The 19,931-nt window shown below is 36.5% G+C and overlaps 1 protein-coding gene across 4 annotated transcripts in view; it reads right to left on the bottom strand.

Annotated features, from left to right (window-relative positions):
* MANEA (mannosidase endo-alpha) overlaps positions 1–19,931 on the bottom strand; it is a 79,681-nt gene that overhangs the window by 20,048 nt on the left and 39,702 nt on the right. For all 4 annotated transcript variants that reach the window (XM_027602869.2, XM_027602873.1, XM_027602872.2 and 1 more), the window contains one exon: positions 11,547–11,656. In XM_027602869.2, coding sequence (XP_027458670.1) covers positions 11,547–11,656 — 110 coding nt within the window. The remainder of the gene's footprint in view (positions 1–11,546; positions 11,657–19,931) is intronic.

The following is a 19,931-nucleotide window of genomic DNA, read 5'->3' on the forward strand; positions in this document are numbered from 1 at the left end:
CTGTGTATTTGCAGATTTCAAGTGCTAATGAGAGCTTACTGAATGGTACTGGGGGACGTGGCAAATGACAGCTCTTTCCAGTCAGCTAATTTAGGTGATGCTGCTGCCTTAGGAGCTTTAGGATTATAAAGTAGAAAAAGAAGGCTTTATGGACAGGAATTAGGGGGGAATAAAAAAGAACTTGCCTATTTAGCTGATCCTGTTTCCCTAGAGTTCTAGTTCCACTCCCTGATAAATTACTGATTCCTTAAGCTGCAAAAGAAGTCTTAAAACTCATTTTTCAGATTTTTATTTGAAAATGAATATTTCAACAGAGGTCTACATCATCTCTTAAAGACCTCACTTAACTTACCTGTACTGGACAAACCAGCCTGTCTTCCATTAGGATATATAAACTTCAAGACATTTCAGAGCAAATAAAAACCCTCAGTGATTTTTAAGAGTGGTAAGAACCTGAGAATTCAGACTAAATAGTCTCTAGTGAAAAGATACTCTGATTCACATTTTCATTAAGATTTGCTAACACACTACCTTAAAAAACAGGAACATGAAAAATGAGCAATCTAAGAATTATTGGACATGAAAATTATTGCTTAAGGACAAGAACAGTAGAACAGATAATGAAAAACTAAATAAGTATCAGGAAGACAAGGTTATTAATAAACATTCCTTTTACACTTCATTCTAAATGATTCTTGAATTATATACTAGAATCTCATATAAAGTGCTTTGTTTTTGGATTATTATGTTTCATTGATCTCTTTCTGTATCCTAATGCTAGTGCCATACTCCTAATATCTGTCATTTTATAGTACATTTCATTATTTGGACAAACAAGTTTTCCCTTCATTAATTAACATTTTATGAAGTCTTTTTTTTTTTTTAAGATTTTATATATTAGGGGCACCTGGGTGGCTCAGTTGGTTAAGCGTCTGCCTTCGGCTCAGGTTATGATCCCAGGGTCCTGGGATCCAGCCCTGAATTGGGCTTCTTGGTCAGCAGGGACCCTGCTTCTCCCTCTCCCTCTGCCTGCAGCTCCCCCTGCTTGTGCTCTCTCTCAAAAAAAAAAAAAAAAAAAATTAAAAAAATATATATTTTAAATAAAATCTTTAAAAAAAATTTAAAAAGGGTGCCTGTGTGGCTCAGTTAGTTAAGCTTCTGCCTTCTGCTCAGGTCATGATCCCAGCGTCTTGGGATCAGGTCCCACATCGGGCCCCTACTCAGCAGGGAGTCTGCTTCTCCCTTTCCCTCTGCTGCTGTCAAATAAATAGAATCTTAAAAAAAAAAGATTTTATTTTTTAGAGAGAGAAAGCGCACATGTGGGCGAGTATGAGTGGGGGAGGGGCAGAGGGCGAGGGAAAAGCAGACTCCCGCTGAGCCCAGAGTCCAACAGGGGGCTCAATCTCAGCATGACCCTGAGACCATGACCTGAGCTGAAGTCAGACGCTTAATCAACTGAACCACCCAGGTGCCCCTAAAAGTCTTACTTTCTTCTAACATTTATAAACTTTAGGATTAGGTGGTTAAATTCTGCATTTAAAATCTCATTAGAGTTTTTCATTGGGATTAAATTTATATATTATATTAAAATATAAAATACAGGGGGCACCTGGGTGGCTCAGTTGGTTAAACATCTGTCTTCGGCTCAGGTCATGATCTTGGGGTCCTCAGATGGAGCCCCACATCGGGCTCCCTGCTCAGCGCGGAGCCTGCTTCTCCCTCTCCCTTTATCCCTCCCCAACACTCATGCTCGCATGCGCTCTCTCTCTCAAATGAATGGATAAAATCTTTAAAATGTATATATAAAATGCAAATGATCAAAAGAATGGCCACTTGGAAATTTTGACTCTTCACATTAAATTCATGTTTCTCTATTTAGGCAAGTCTTTTATATCCTTTCATAAATGCCAAAGATTTCTTCATAAATCTATGGCTAAGCTATTTTCAGTGTACATGTTTTCCATTTTTCCCGTTAATATAGGAATCCTATTGACTCAAATATTCTTTGGTTTCAACCACCTTACTGGACATACAAGTTTTTAGATACTTTTCATGAGTTTTATAGATATTTTCTATTTGCAAAGAATGGTAATTTTACTTAGAACATTTTTTCTTTTTGTATTTTTTAGTTAAAATGATTTGTTCAGAAACACTATAACAGGGGCGTCTGGGTGGTTCAGTCGGTTCCCGCCTTCGGCTCAGATCATGATCCAGAGTCCTGCGATTGAGCCCTGCATTGGGTTCCTTGCTCAGTGGGGAGTCTGTTTCTCCCTCTGCCTCTCTCCCTGCTTGTGCTCGCTCTGTCAAATAAATATATAAAATCTTAAAAAAAAAAAAAAAAGATTCTCTATAACAGTATTAAATAATACAGATGACAGATGGCATTCTTGATTGATCTTGGTTTAATGAGCATGATACCACTGTTTTTCCATTAAGGATGGTGTTTGAGGGGCGCCTGGGTGACTCAGTGGGTTAAGCGTCTGCCTTCGGCTTAGGTCATGATCTCAGGGTCCTGGGATCTAGCCATCTGGCTCCCTGCTCAGTCGGGAGTCTGCTTCTCCCTCTGCCCCTCCCCCTACTCATACTTTCTCGATCTCATAAATAAAATCTTAAAACAAAAAGATGGTGTTTGATATAGGTTAGTAAAAGACCTCATCTGTCAAGTTAAAGAACTCACAACAGATTTATTGAGTTATTTCCTTGAAATTTCAGTACCTGTTAAGATATTTTATCTCCAGCAAATAATCAAGTTTTATTTACTTAATATAGTGCTTACTGTGTGCCAGACACTGAGTACTTTTCATATATTACCTCATGTAATCTTTATAATCACTCTGTAAAGTACATTTTCTTACTTCTTCCATTTGAGAAATGAGAAAACTGAAGCATACGAGTTACATAGTTCTTATAAGTGGCTGAGTCAGAAGTGAATGCAGAGATTTGGATTCAGATTTCATACTCTTGAAACCATTCTTAGATTTTTGCTAATAAACACTTCTTATCTAAGTTTTCTTCAGAAATTTTGCACATGTTTTCATTAGTAAGATCAGTCTATAAATCTTTCTTTTTTAAAAGATTTTTTATTTATTTATTTGAGAGAGAGAGAGCGCGCAAGTGGAAGTTAAGGGTAGACAGACTCCCCCCGCCCCGAGCAGGGAGTCCAACTCGGGGCTCGATCCCAGGACCCCGAGATCACAACCCGGGCTGAAGGCAGATGCTTAACTGACTGAGCCACCTAGGTGCCCCAGTCTATAAATCTTTCTCATGCTATACTTGTTTGGTTGGTTTATTCAGTAGATAAACCAGTAGAATAGGGCAAAAGAGATAGTCACTTCTAAGATTAGGTCAAGAAAACACTGCAGCTTCTCCACTGGACTCCCTCAGATCATTCACTATGGGGAACTAGCTGCGATGTCTTAAGGAGACTCAGGTAGCTCTGTGGAGAGGCTTAGAAGAACCCAAACTCCCATTCCAATAGCTGAAAGGAACTGAGGCCTGTTAACCCTCACATGAGAAAGCTTGGAAGGATCCTACAGTCTTCAGAGATAATTACAGCACCAGTAAACAGATTGACTGTAACCTCTTGGGAAAACCTGACCAGACCCACCAGGTTAAGCCATTTCCAGATTCTCAACTTTCCCACAGTGGGTGAGATAATACAGGTTTGTTGCTTTAAACTGCAGAATTTTAGGGTAATTTGTTAAAGCAGCTTTCCATTATATTTCAGTATCATAAGAATCTGCTGTTTCTCAAAGGTTGACTAGAAGTGCCAGGTGAAATCTGATGCTCTGGGAAGACATGTTCAAGAAACTTTTAGAATTTTTTCTAGGATACAAGTCAATTCAGATTTAAACTTCTTTCTATACATAAATTTATGTTTTTGTATTTTCTAAGAAAATGCCCCATTTCTTATACATTTTAAATATGGTGATATAAAATCTAAACTCTCTTCTGTATCTATGGGTATATTCCCTTTTAATCTTTGATTTATTTTCTCTATTTTTTTTTCTTTTTTAATCTCACCAGTGACTTTTCTATTTTATAAGTGAAAAAAATGATGGATTTATCCAGGCTACTGATTTGAAGGTTTTGTATTCTATTTAATTGTTTATTTAATCCTTATTAATTCCTCCCCTCCCTTTTAGCTTATTATTGCTATCCCACTAGTATCAATAATGCAGTAATTTTCTCAGTGCTATTTATTTTTATATCATCTTAAACTTCACTCTTGATTTTTGTTATTTTAATTAGAATTTTACAATTAAAATTTTTTAAATTTGATACCTTTTAAATGTTTCATTTGGCCTTAATTGTTGCTTAGTTATACTGAATATGGCCAAAGAATGCAGAATATATGGTTATAGTTCTTGAGAATTTATTATGATTAATGTTGCCACCTTCTACATAACCATTTTTTGAAAAGTATCTGTGGATAAAAACAATGCTTATCCTCTTGCTATTTAGTACAAAATTTTCCTTTGCAGTGCTACTGAAATCCTTTTAATCATCATTTCTATTTGTTTCCATGATTCATTAATTTCCAAAAGAAATAAAATCTTATACTGTGAAAAAAACTTCCTCCATTTGTAACACACTTTAATATATGGGTAGAATATACTTGGTCTGGGATGCCTGGGTGGCTCAGTCAGTTAAGCATCTGCTCAGGTCATGATCCCAGGGTCCTGGGATTGAGTTCCTGCATCAGGCTCCTTGCTCAGCAGGGAGCTTGCTTCTCCTTCTGCCTGCTGCTCCCCCTGCTGTGCTCTCTCTCTCTACCTGACAAAAAAATAAATAAAATCTTAAAAACAAAACAAAAAAGAATATACTTGGTCTTCAGACTTTCACCTGCATCTTATATGTATATAAACAGGTGTGTGTTTGTGCGGGGGAGGGGTGTATGTGTTAAATACAGCTTAAGTAAATATCAGATTTTGACAAATTGAGTGGCAGTTTGTTTTCCAATTACTTTATAAATACTTAAATTCACATGGTTAACAACACTTGTTTTTAGTACATCTTTGACATCTAAAATATTTAAACATGTAAATCTAATTACTATATTATCTTCATAAAAGAACACTTCAATCCTTTTCTACTAGTAAACAATAAATAAATGAATGTAATATATGTATTTAAAATAGTAGAGATCTTTAATAAATTATAATGTACACAAGCTTTGGAATTCATGATAAAAATTTTTTATGAAAAAATACAGTATTAGAAAAGATTCTCATTCATATTGTCACACATTTTTAATAAAAATAACTATTCCAAAAACTAATATACTCATGTCCAAAAGAATTAACTTGAGTAGCTTGATAATAAAATGAAATATCTTCAGAAGATCCAGTTCAAGATGGTGACATAGGAGGATCCTTAACTCACCTCCTCCCATGGATATACCAGACCTACAAATATGTACAGAATAATTTCCTCTGTAAGAAATTCCAAACAATAGCTGAGTTACTTCTATACATCAGGCTAACAAGAAAAAAACCCATGTTGAAATGGATAGGACAGGCTGAGCCACAATCTAACCATAAACTTCACTATCAGTGCAGCAATCCACAATCATGAGGACAGAGAAGCAAAAACCTTATATTAATAAACTGAATTCAACAATACATTAAAAAGATCACATACCATGATTAAATGGGATTTATTCCAGGAATGCAAGAATGGTTTGACATCAGCAAATCAGTCAATGTGAAACACAACATTGATCAAGAATAAAAGGGGAATGTTGAAAAAGAAAACCAAAGCTGGTGGCATCATGATTCTGGACTTCAAGCTCTAATACAAAGCTGTAATCATCAAGACAGTATGGTACTGGCACAAAAACAGACACATAGATCAGTGGAACAGAATAGAGAGCCCAGAAATGGACCCTCAACTCTATGGTCAACTAATCTTCGACAAAGCAGGAAAGAATGTCCAATGGAAAAAAGTCTCTTCAACAAATGGTGTTGGGAAAATTGGACAGCCACATGCAGAAGAATGAAACTGGACCATTTCCTCACACCACAGACAAAAATAGACTCAATGGATGAAAGACCTAAATGTGAGACAGGAATCCATCAAAATCCTTGAGGAGAACATAGACAGCAACCTCTCTGACCTCGCCACAGCAACTTCTTCCTAGAAACATCGCCCAAGGCAAGGGAAGCAAGGGCAAAAATGAACAACTGGGACTTCATCAAGATAAAAAGCTTTAGCACAGCAAAGGAAACAGTCAACAAAACCAAAAGACAACTGACAGAATTGGAGAAGATATTTGCAAATGACATATCAGATAAAGGGCTAGTATCCAAAATCTACAAAGAATCTATAAAGAACTTATCAAACTCAACACACAAAGAACAAATAATCCAATCAAGAAATGGGCAGAAGACATGAACAGACATTTCTCCAAAGAAGACATCCAAATGGCCAACAGACACATGAAAAAGTGCTCAAAGACATCACTTGGCATCAGGGAAATACAAATCAAAACCACAATGAGATACCACCTCACACCAGTCAGAATGGCTAAAATTAACAAGTCAAGAAATGACAGATGTTGGCGAGGATGCAGAGAAAGGAGAACCCTCCTACACTGTTGGTGGGAATGCAAGCTGGTGCATTCCAGACCTGGTGGGTCTGGAAAACAGTATGGAGATTCCTCAAAAAGTTAAAAATAGAGCTACCCTATGACCCAGCAATTGTACTACTGGGTATTTACCCCAGAGATACAAATGTAGGGATCCGAAGGGCCACCTGCACCCCAATGTTTATTGCAGCAATGTCCACAGTAGCCAAAATATGGAAAGAGCCCAGATGTCCATGGACAGATGAATGGATAAAAATGTGGTGTGTGTGTGTGTGTGTGTGTGTGTGTGTATACACACACACACACACACACACACACAATGGAATATTATGCAGCCACCAAAAAATGAAATCTTGCCATTTGCAATGACATGGATGGAACTAGAGGGTATTATGCTAAGCAAAATAAATCAATCAGAAAAAGACAATTATCATATGATCTCACTGATATGTGGAATTTGAGAAACAAGGCAGAGGATGATAGGGAAAGAGGAAAAATGAAACAAGAAGAAACCAGAGAGGGAGACAAATCATAAGAGACTCTTAATCTCAGGAAACAAACTGAGGGTTGCTGGAATGGAGTGGGTGGGAGGGATAGGGTGGCTGGGTGATGGACACTGGGGAGGGTATGTGTTGTGGTGAGTGCTGTATATTTTGTGAGACTAATGAATCACAGACCTATATCCCTAAAACAAGTAATACATTATATGTTAATAAACAAAAAAAAAGCATATCATCTAAATAGATGGAGAAAAAAAGCATTCACCAAGATTCAACATCCATTTATGATAAAACTATCAACAAAGTGGGTATAGAGGAAATGTACCTCAACATAGTAAAGGCTATATGAGAAGCCCCAAGCTAACATCATACCCAATGGAGAAATACTGAATGTATTTTCCTCTAAGATCATGAACAAGATAAGGATGCCTACTCTCATCACTTTATTCAACACAATATTGGAATTCTCAGCCAGAGTAACAATGCAAGAAAAAGAAATGAAAGGAATACAAATTAGAAAAGAAGAAACAAAACTCATTATTTACAGATGACATATGACATAGAAAAGTCTAAAACTTCATCAAAAAACTTTAGAATAAACAATTTATTGTTTTATTCTAATTTAGCAAAGTTGCAGAATACAAAATTTAGTAAAGTCATAGAATACAAAATCAGTATATGAAAACGTTCATATTTCTATTCACTAATAATGAACAGAAAGAGAAATCAAGAAAATCCATCTACAATTGCATCAAAAATAATAAAATACTGGAATAAATTTTACTAAGAAGGTGAAAGATCTGGACACTGACAAGTATAAGACATTAATGAAAACAAAGTGAAGAAAAAACAAAAAGATACCCCATGCTCATAAACTAAAAGAACTATTATTGTTAAAATGTCCATACTACACAAAGCAATGTATAGATTCAATACAATCCCTATGAATATTCCAATGACATTTTCAACAGAAATGGAACAAATATTCCTAAAATTTGTATGGAACCACAAGAGAGAACCAAAGCAATCTTAAGAAAGAAAAACAAACCTGGAAGCATCGAGGTCACTAATTTCAAATTATATTACAAAGCTACAGTAATCAGGGCACTTGGGTGGCTCAGTCAGTTAAGCGTCTGCCTTTGGCTCAGGTCATGATCCCAGTATCCTGGGATCAAGCCCCACATTGGGCTCCCTGCTCAGCGGGAAGCCTGCTTCTCCCTCTCCCACTCCCCCTGCTGTGTTCCTGCTCTCACTCTCTCTAATAATAAAAATATTTAAAATAAACAAAAAAAAAGCTACAGTAAACAAAACAGTATGGTACTCACAAAAACACTAACAAAAAAAAAAAAAACAAAACAAAACCAGACACAGATCAATGGAACACACAAAATAGAAAGCCTCCCTCCCTCCCAGAAAAATCCATGCAGATATCGTCAATTAATCTTCAACCACAGAGCCAAGAATACACAATGGGGAAAGGCCAGTCTCTTCAATAAATTGTGTTTGGAAACCTGGAGAGCTACATGCAAAAAAAAAAAAAAAAATGAAAATGAACCACTGAATTACACCATATACAAAATTAACTCAAAATGGATGGGGCGCCTGGGTGGCTCAGTTGGTTAAGCGACTGCCTTCGGCTCAGGTCATGATCCCAGGGTCCTGGGATCAAGCCCCATGTCGGGCTCCCTTGCTCAGTAGGGAGTCTGCTTCTCCCTGTCCCTCTGCCCCTCCCCCTGCTTGTGCTCACTTGTGCTCTCTCTCTCTCAAATAAATAAAATCTTTAAAAAAAAAAAACAAAATTAACTCAAAATGGATTAAAATCCTAAACATAAGTGTAGAAAGTATAAAACTTTTGGAAGACAACATAGGTGATAAGCTCCTTGAGAAAGGTCTTAGAGATGATATTTTGGATTTGACATCATAAGGTAAAAGCAAAAATAAGTGGGACTACATCAAACTAAAAGGCTTCTGCACAACAAAGTGAAAGGCAACCTAGCAAATGGGAGGAAATATTTAATATCATATATCTGATAAGGAGTTAATATCGAAAATCAATTTAAAAAAGCATACAATCCAATTAAAAAAGGGGCAGAAGTTCTGAATAATTTTCCTAAGAAGATATCTGGATGGCCAACAGGTACCTGAAAAGGTGCTCATTCCTAATTATCAGGGAAATGCAAATCAAACCACAATGAGATGCACCTCACTTCTGTTAGTATGGCTATTATCAAAAAGACAAGAAATAACCAGTGTTGGGAGCACCTGGATGGCTCAGTCAGTTGAGCATCCAACACTTGGTTTTGGCCAGGTCATGATCTCAGGATCGAGTCCTGTATCAGGCCCTGTGCTCAACATGGAGTCTGCTTGAGATGCTCTTTCTCTCCCTCTGCCCCTAGCCCCATTCATGCATGCACATACCCTCTCTCTCTCTCAAATAAATCAATCTTTAAGAAATAACAAGGGTTGGAGAGGATGGGGAGAAAAGGGAACCCTTGTGCACTGTTGGTGGGAATGTAAATCAATGCAGCCACTATGGAAAACACTATGGAAGTACTTTAAAATATTAAAAATAAGGGCTAGTATCCAAAATCTATAAAGAACTTATTAAACTCAACACCCAAAGAACAAATAATCCAATCAAGAAATGGGCAGAAGACATGAACAGACACTTTTCCAAAGAAGACATCCAAATGGCCAACAGACACATGAAAAAGTGCTCAACATCACTCGGCATCAGGGAAATCCAAATCAAAACCTCAATGAGATACCACCTCACACCAGTCAGAATGGCTAAAATTAAGTCAGGAAACGACAGATGTTGGCGGGGATGTGGAGAAAGGGGAACCCTCCTACACTGTTGGTGGGAATGCAAGCTGGTGCAACCACTCTGGGAACAGAATGGAGGTTCCTCAAACAGTTGAAAATAGAGCTACCATACGATCCAGCAATTGCACTACTGGGTATTTACCACAAAGATACAAATGTAGGGATCCGAAGGGGTACATGCACCCCAATGTTTATAGCAGCAATGTCCACAATAGCCAAACTGTGGAAAGAGTCAAGATGTCCATCAACAGATGAATGGATAAAGAAGATGTGGTATATATACACAATGGAATATTATGCAGCCGTCAAAAGGAATGAGATCTTGCCATTTGCAATGATGTGGATGGAACTGGAGGGTGTTATGCTGAGTGAAATAAGTCAATCAGAGAAAGACATGTATCATATGACCTCACTGATATGAGGAATTCTTAATCTCAGGAAACAAACTGAGGGTTGCTGGAGTGGTGGAGGGTGGGAGGGATGGGGTGGCTGGGAAAAAAGAAAAAAAAGAAAAAAATATAAGAATAAAACTACCATATGATCCAGCAATTCTGGTATTTATCCAAAGGGAACAAAAACAAGTTTGAAATAATACTGATGCTTACCACACAATTACAAGCATACCTGAGAGACATTACAGGTTCTGTTCCAGACCATCACCATAAAATGAATATTGTAAAAAAAGGAGTCAAATGGATTTTTTGGCTTCCCGGTGCATAAAAAAATCCAGCTTACACTACACTGTAGTCTGTTAAGTTTGCAATAGCATTATGTCTAAAAAACAATGTATGTGTCTTAAAAGATACTTTATTGCTAAAAAAATGCTAGCCATCATTTTATCTTTCAGCAAGTCATAATCACTCATCACAGATCACCTTAACAAATATAATGAAAAAGTTTGAAATATTGTGAGAATTACCAAAACGTGACACAGAACATGAAGCAAAAGCTGTTGGAAAATATATTTACTATATGCAGGGCTGCCACAAAACTTCAATTTTTTTTTAAAAAAAGTGTAGTATCTACAAAGCACAAAATATAAGCACAACAAAATGAGGTGTGCCTGTATTTACAATAACCAAGAAATGGAAATAACCTAAATGTCCATTAATGGATGGATGGAGAAAGGAAATGTAGTATATATACAAGGCAAATATTATTCTGCCACGAAAAGAAGGAAATCTTGCCATTTGCTACAACATAGATGGACCTAGAGGACATTATGCTATGTGAAATAAGTCTGTCAGATAGAGACAAATATCCTAAAACACCTCACAGACACAGATAACAGATGTATGGTTGTCTGAGGTGGGGGTGGGGAGGGGGTGAAATGGGTGAAGATGGTTAAAAGGTACAAACTTCCAGTCATAAAATAAAAAAGACTTAGGTATATAATGTACAGCATAGTGACTACAGTTAACATTGTATGATACATTTGAACGCCAGTAAGAGAACAGATCTTAAAAATTCTTAACACACACACACACACACACACACGAATAATTTGTAATTGTGTAATGAATGTTAGCTAGACTTGTGATGATCATTTCAAAAAATAAACACACCAAATCATTATGTTGAACACCTGATACTAGTATGTTGATATCTCCAAAAAAAATAAAATTAAATACCTTCAGATTATATTTATGAGCTTTATCCAAAATAGTCGGTACCAAGTCATCAGTATTTTCTCCATTCTCATCATTTGTACCAGGTGGGTACCAAGATAGGGCTAGTACACCTAATAGAAAAGACCAAAAAGAAAAATAAATACAGAAACAGGAATGACTGGAGGAATTCTAAAAAAAAATTTAAGAAGGCAGAATAAAGACCAAATTGTTAACAACAGAAAAGAAACACATTCTCATATAAATTGTTGTTTTGTTACTTAGATACTACCTATGGTTATTTAATTACTTTGTAATAGTCTATATATGAACTCTTTATCAAGTATGAACATATTTTAGTTAATAGGTTTTGCTTTCCAGATTAAGTTTACAGAAAAATTGCACAGAAAATATAGTTTCCATATATTCTCCTCTTACAAACCCACTCCCCAACCCACATATGGTTCTTGTTATTAATATCTTGCCTTTATGTGGTATATTTGTTACATGTGATGGACCAATATTGATACATCACTATTAACCAAAATCCACAATTTACATTAGGGTTCACTCTTTGTGGTGTACAGTTGTATGGCTTCTGACATAAGCATATGTGCCCACCATTACAGTATCATGCAGAATAGTTTTACAGACCTCAGAACCCTCTGACATCCATCTATTCATCCCTCCTCCCTCACTCCCTCAATTCCCTGGATAATAACTGATCTTTTCAGTATCTCTATTGTTTTGTCTTTTCCACAATGCTACATAGGTGGAATCCTAACAGTAACTTTTTCAGACTGGCTTCTTACACTTAGCAATACATAATTAAGGTTCATTTATGTCTTTTTGTGGATTTATAGATCATTCTCTTTACTGCTGCATGATAACTCATTGCATGGATGTACTACAGTCTATCCATTGACCTACTGGAAGATACCATGGATGCTTCTAATTTGGGGCAATTAAGAAGATTCAAGAAAAAAAAATTACAGTTTCTCCCTGTAAGAAAGGCCATGAGAAAAATGCTACTTATTTCTAAATCAACCAACACATTATTTAAGGCATGGAGAGAAATACAATGGTACCAAAAGAGAAGCATGTGGAAATACAGGAACTCGAAGGTTAGAAACTGGCAGAGAACTAAATTATAAGACTTTATAGTAGACCTGCCATGTACAGAGCAGTCCCATCTAGAAAAACAAGACAGAAATTTCATTAAAGTTTACAGGAAAAAAAAAAAAAGATGTCTATGTCCTCTACCCACTCTGAAAATAAGAATAGCAATAAGAACACAAGAGGTAGAATAAAATAATCTATAATACATGAAGTGCTTTAGGGAAGCTTATGGCTAGCCATGAAGGGAGTATATTATATATAGAAAAGTGCTGGTAAGAAAAGTGTCTGGAAACAACTGATCAAATATCTAAGCTACCTACTAGCCTAGCTTATAAAAAGAACAGTACCAATGAAGAGTCACAGTAAAAAAAATTCTCAACATGGAATTTATGAAAAAATCCTACAAAAAATTTTTTAAAAAGTTGACACAAAATAGTAAAGGAGGAACATATACAAGAAAGATTATGCCATGAAGCCTAGAAAAATTGTAAGTATAGCATTTTTCCATGAAATTCAAAACAAAAGATTCCTGTTTCTAGTAATAGATTAGGTTACATAGGCCAACATTTCCATGAAAAAAATTATTAAATAAAATATGGATTACAAAAAACTTCTTAAAGCCAAAGAGCTGGACAGTAAGGAATTACCTGTCCAAATTGAGGCAAAAACATGAAGAGAAGTAAATGAACAAGAAAGTCAGTCTTCCCAAAAAAGTAACTGACAGAAGTAAACCAACCATCAAAACCAGTGGATTAAGTCCCAGGGTGACAGTGCTTTGGAAATTCTCTAGCTTTAAAGTGACTAGTATTTTCTACTGTACTGAACAACACAGATAAAGAACATTTTCATTATCACAGAAAGTTCTATTGGACAGCATTGCTAGATTGTTGATTCTCCTAATACTCTAACCATTTCATTCTTATCTACTGATTTTTCTTTCTCCTTATCCTCACTGAAGTTATACTCTAAGGTTTGAGAATGTTCTTTGTTCCTCATTATTACTTTCTTTCAGCTTTTTATCGTACCAAATTATCATTTCCAAATGTCTAATTCTATCTCCATAATGTGCTCCACAATCTAATTTATCTTTGTACGGTATCTTTTGGACTTTATCACTCATGAGTTCTGAATAAGTAAAGGCCTGGGAAATAAGCCAATGATGGTCCTCCTCATGAGGATGGCTGGACCACTTAAAATGGTTATGAATCACCACAGCAACCAGAGGTTTCTCTAACACATATAAACCAGTATCATTTATAAATAAGATTACTGCATATTTCTACTATTTCAATTATGTAGTGAAAAGAGATATTCTTTGAGGTCTATTCTTAGAATATTAGCATTTCATTTTATTATTTTAAAAAAGATTTTACAGAGCACAAGGCAGTGCAAGACACCAGGCACAAGTGGGGGGGGAGGGGCAGAGGGAGAGACTCTTCAAACAGACTCCCCACTAAGCTCAGAGCCCAACAAGGGGCTCTATCTCACAACCCATGAGATCACGACCTGAACTGAAACCAAGAGTCAGTTAACTGAAACCACCTAACTGACTGAGACACCCAGGCACCCCTAACATTTTATTAAATGCAGATGTCATATTGATCATGTTGTCCCTCCATAGCACATATCACAGGGCCTTCAATATAAGTGATACCCAATCCTTTTTTTTTTTTTTTTTTTTGGGGTGAAGTCAAATGATGAATCTAAAAGTTAAGGACATAAGATATGAAATCAGACACCTGGAGAATCAAGTTCCCATTCTATTATTTGATAGGTGTTTATCTTTAATTTTACTTAAGTTTCCATTTGTAAAATGGGGATAACTTCAGTTCATTCCCTAAAAGTGTGTTTTAAAAAGTATAGAGAATGCCTTACATAGAATAAGACCCCCAAAAGTAATTACAAAGAAGGCAATAAAAAGATAACGGCAAATAAATTAGGATATATTTAACTCCACAGAGCTTATGACAGCTTCCCTTATATATAGGTAACTTACTGTTTCTTTCAAACATAAAACATTACTTCAAACTAAAGGTTTAGCAGAAAGGGAAGCCCAGTTCCAGACATAAACACTATTATCACTACACAAGATAACCCATGTTCAACAAAAAGTATAAGGCATATAAAAAAGCAAGAAAAAGATAACTGTCAGGAGGCAAAATAGTCAACAGAACCAGACTCCAATATGAAACAGATGTCTAAATAATTAGACAAGGAATATAAAATTACTATGATTAAAACATTAAAGGTCCTAATGGGAAAGACAGCCATCATATGTAGATCAGGTGGGAAATAGCAGCAGAGATGAAAACTCTAAGAATCAAATAGTTCAGGGAAGATAGAGTAGGGTGATCCCAAGCTCACCTACCCCCATGGACACACCTCTGAGATTATAGCTACATTTATGTAACTAGCTCTGAAAATGATCTGAAGACTGGCAAAAAAGACCTTCCACAGTTAATCATAGACAGGGGGTCACATCAAAAAGGGTAGGAGCCATGGAGACACAGTTGGGAACCAAAACACTGGGTGAGATTAACCACAAACAAGACTTATACTACAAGCAAAGAGAAGGGAGAGGATTAAACCTCACACCAGGCACCTAAGACACTGGGAAATGCACTGGGAAGATGAGTCCCCATAACATCTGGCCTTGAAAACCAATGGGGCTTAACTTCAGGAGCTTTTAGTATCAGCAAAACTTAACTCCACATACTTTAAAAATCAGCTGGGCTTAACTCCAGGAGAGTCAGACAATAATAGGAAACAGAGTCCTGCCTTTAAAAAGCCAGAATAATAAATAACTCAGCCAGAAACATAGCACAATAGTAGCAGTTTGAAAAGTGCCTCGGGTACATGAAGATTTACTTAGTAATTTCAGAACATATGCTAGAGGGATAGGGATCATCAGGAGACTTCTCTAGAAACAAAAGTACTGGTGGGTGCCATTTCTCTTCCCCTCCCCGATCCTAGATAGCTGGACATTTGGCAGGAGCCAGCATAACAGTCTCTACCTATCTTGCTAGCACTATTTACCTGCAGATCTGCCCATCCAACCCTCCTGCATTGACAAGCATCCCACCAGAGTGGTTCCTGCCCCCACCATAACCTGCAAGCAGCCCCAGCAGGGATCAGCACCACTCAAAAGTGATGCCTGCCCTGGAAAGGGGAAGATAATCCCACACACCGGAATGCCCACAGTTCGAGCATCAAAGCCTCTTCACTGGCTGAGCAAAAAGTAAAGTTTGCTGTTTGGTATCCCACAGCTGTGGCAGGCAGGCTAAGTTCAGAGAGCCTGACTGCTGACCTCACCCACCTACAAGATTGCAGAGGCCTCAAACAGACTTCTCAATTGCACAAATTCTGCCTTGTTTGCCCAAAGCAGGCAAAGCAGGTCACTGCAGTTGGCTGGACTGAAGGCAAATGCAGTTCAGCCACAACATTAGGGCACACACAGCATGCAGACGAGACACCCCAGGAGCACCTGTTTCTGGTGACCAAGGGAGGACTGACAGGGTACCACAGGATCTCTTCTACAGAAGGCACATTAAACCAGACGGGAACTAAGATATATAAAGAACATTCTATCCATAAACAGAAGAATATATGTTCTTTTCAAATGCACATGCAACATTCTCCAATACATACCACACAAAGCAAGTCTCAATAAATTTAAGATTAAAATCATATAGCATCTTTTGACCATAATAGTATGAAACTAGAAATCAATTACAATAGAAAAATCTGGGAAGAACATAAATACATGGAAGCTAAACAACATGCTACAAAACAGTGAATGGGTCAATGATGAAATCAAAGAGGAAATCGAAAAATACATGGAGACAAATGAAAATGAAAATACACGAGTACAAAATCTTTGCGACACAGCAAAAGCAGTTCTAACGGAGAAGTTTATAGCAATACAGGCCTATCTGAAGAAACAAAAAAAAGGTCTCAAATAAATAACCAACCCCACACCGAAAAGAGCTAGAAAAAGAACAAACATAGCCAAAAACAGCAGAAGGAAGGAAATGATAACATTTAGAGCAGAAATAAATAGAGACAAAAAAGAAAAAGAAGAAACAGAAAAAAGAAAAAGATCAATGAAACCAGAAACTGGTTCCTTGAAAAGATAAAATTGATAAACTTTTAGCCAGACTAACCAAGAAAGAGAGGACTCAAATAAATTAAATCAGAAATGAGGGAGAAATAAACACCAACCCCGCAGAAATGTAAAGATTTTTAAGAGACTATAATGAAAAATTACATACCAACAAATTGGGACAAGGGGCACCTAGGTGGCTTAGTCAGTTAAGCACCCAACTTGAGTTGGCAGAGGTCATGACCTCAGGGTCGAGATCAAGAACCACATGGGGTTCTGCTCTGGGTATGGAGCCTGCTTAGGATTCTTCCTCTCCCTCTGCCTCTCCCACCACTCGCACTCTATTAAAAAAAAAAATTGCCCAAACCCAATGGATTCACAGGTGAATTCTACCAAACATTTAAAGAAGAGTTAATACTTAAACTATTCCCCAAAACAGAAGAAGTAAAACTTCCAAATTCCTTCTATGAGGCCAGCATTATCCTGATACCAAAACTAGACAAAGACAACACACGAAAAGAATACTGGAGGCCAAAAACTCTGATGAACATAGATGCAAAATCTTCAACAAGATACCAGCAAGCAGAATTCAACAATATATTAAAAGATCTCTCACCACAATCAAGTAGGATTTATTCTAGGGATGCAAAGGTGTTTCAATATGCACAAAACAATGTAATACATCACATTAACGAGAAAGGATAAAAATCATATGATCAGCTCAATAGATGCAGAAATAGCAACTGACATAATAATATACTCATTCATGATAAACTCTCAACAAAGTGGGTTTAGAGGTAAAATACCCTAATAACGGCCTCATATTAAAAACCCACAGTTAACATCCCACTCAATGGTGAAAAATTGAAGGTTTTTCCTCTATCAGGAATGAAACAAGGATGTCCACCCTCACCATTTTTATTCAGTATAGTACTGAACTCCTAGCTGCAGTAATCAGACAAGAAATAAAAGGTATTAAAACTGGTAAAGAAGAAGCAAAAGTGTCACGGTTTGCATATGATGTGATTACTAAGAGTAAATGAAAAAGTTAAAGTTGCAAGATACAAGAATAATATATAGAAATCTGTTGCATTATCTATATATTAATGACAAAGTAGCAGAAAGAGAAATTAAGAAAACAATTTTGTTTACAATAACATCAAAAATAATAAAGTATCTAAGAATAAACTTAATCAAAGAGGTGAAAAACCTGTACTCTGAAACTATAAAACACTGATGAAAAAAATTAAAGAGGACACAAATAAATGGAAAGATGTTCCATGCTCATGGTTTGGAAGAATTAATATTGTTGAAATGTCTGTATGAACCAAAGCAATCTACAGACTCAATGTAAACTCTATCAAAATACCAACAGCATTTTCCACAGAACTGAAACAAATAATGCTAAAATTTGTATAGAACCACAAGACCTCAAAGAGTCAAAGCTATCTTGTGAAAGAAGAATTAAGTTAAAGGTATCACAATCCCAGATTTCAAGGTATACTACACAAAGCTGTGGCAATCAAAACAGTATGGTATAGGGCAAATATAAGACACATAAATCAATGGGACAGAATAGAGGGCCCAGAACTAAACCCATGTTTATATGGTCAATTAGTCTATAACAAAAGAGGCAAGGATACACAATGGGAAAAAGAAAGACTCTTCAATAAATGGTGCTGGTAAAGCTAGATAGCTACATGCAAAGAAATGAAACTGGACCACTTTCTCACAGTATACAAAAAATTAAATTGAACAGGGATTAAAGACCTAAATGTGAGACCTGCAACTATATCTCTCCCTAAAAGAAAATAGCAATCTCTGACACTGGCCTTAGCAAAATTTTTCTAGTTATGTCAGCAAAAATAAACTATTGGGACTATATCAAAATAAAATATTTTTCACAGCAAAGAAAACCATGAACAAAATTAAAAGGCAACCTACTAAACAGAAGATATCTCCAAATCACAGATACAACACCAGCACTACCACCACCAAAAAAAAAAAAAAGAAAAAAATAATTTGATTAAAAAATGGGCAGAAAACTTGAGTATTTTTTCCAAAGAAGACACACAGATGACCGACACATGAAAAGATGTTCAACACCACTAACCATCAGGAAAATGAAAGTCAAAACACCTTACATCTGTCAGTATGGCTAGAATCAAAAAGACAAGAAATAAGTCTTGGCAAGGATGTGGGAAAAAAGGAACCCTTGTGCACTGTTGATGGACTGTAAATTGGTGCAGCCACTGTGGAAGAAAGTATGGAGGTTCCTCAAAAAATTAAAAATAGAAATACCATACGGTCAGGGCACCTTGGTGTCTCAGTCGGTTAAGCCTCTGCCTTCAGCTCAGGTCATGAACTCAGGGTCCTGGGATTGAGCCCCACATCAGGCTCTCTGTGCAGGGGGGAGTCTGCTTTTCCCTCTCCTTCTGCCCCTTCCCCATTTATGCACACGCTTTCTCTCAAATAAATAAAATCTTAAATAAAAAATACCTTATGATCCAGTAATTCTACTACTGGGTATTTACACACAGAAAACAAAAACACCAATTAAAGAAGACATATGCATCCCTATGTTTATTGCAGCATTATTTACAATAGCCAAAATATGGAGTCAGACCAAGTGTCTATCAATAGATAAATTGCTAAAGAAGATATGGTGTGTGTATATATGTATATACATACACGCAATGGAATATTACTCAGCCATAAAAAGAATGAGGTCTCGCCATTTGCAACAACATGGATGAACCTAGAGGGTATTATGTGAAGTGAAATAAGTCAGGCAGACCAAGATCATGGGACTTCTGTCATATGTGGAACCTAAAAAATAAAGGAACAACAAACAAAGCAGAAACAGACCCATAAATATAGAGAACAAATTGGTGGTTGTCTGAAGGGAGGAAGGTGGGGGATAGGTGAAATGGATAAAGGGTATTTAGAAGTACAAACATAATTAAGGGATAAATAAGTCACAGAGATGAAAGATAAAGCATAGGGAACGTCAATAATATTGTAATAACATTTTATGGTGACAGATAGTGACTACACTTATAGTAGCACTGAGTAATAAATAAGATACATTGAACCAACGTTTTGTACACCTGAAACTAATACAACTTTGTATGTTAATTATACTTCAATAAAAAAAATCAAACAGAAATGCTGGAAATGAAAAACAT

The sequence above is a fragment of the Zalophus californianus genome, chromosome 7 (genome assembly GCF_009762305.2).
Source record: "Zalophus californianus isolate mZalCal1 chromosome 7, mZalCal1.pri.v2, whole genome shotgun sequence".
Lineage (NCBI taxonomy): Eukaryota > Metazoa > Chordata > Mammalia > Carnivora > Otariidae > Zalophus > Zalophus californianus.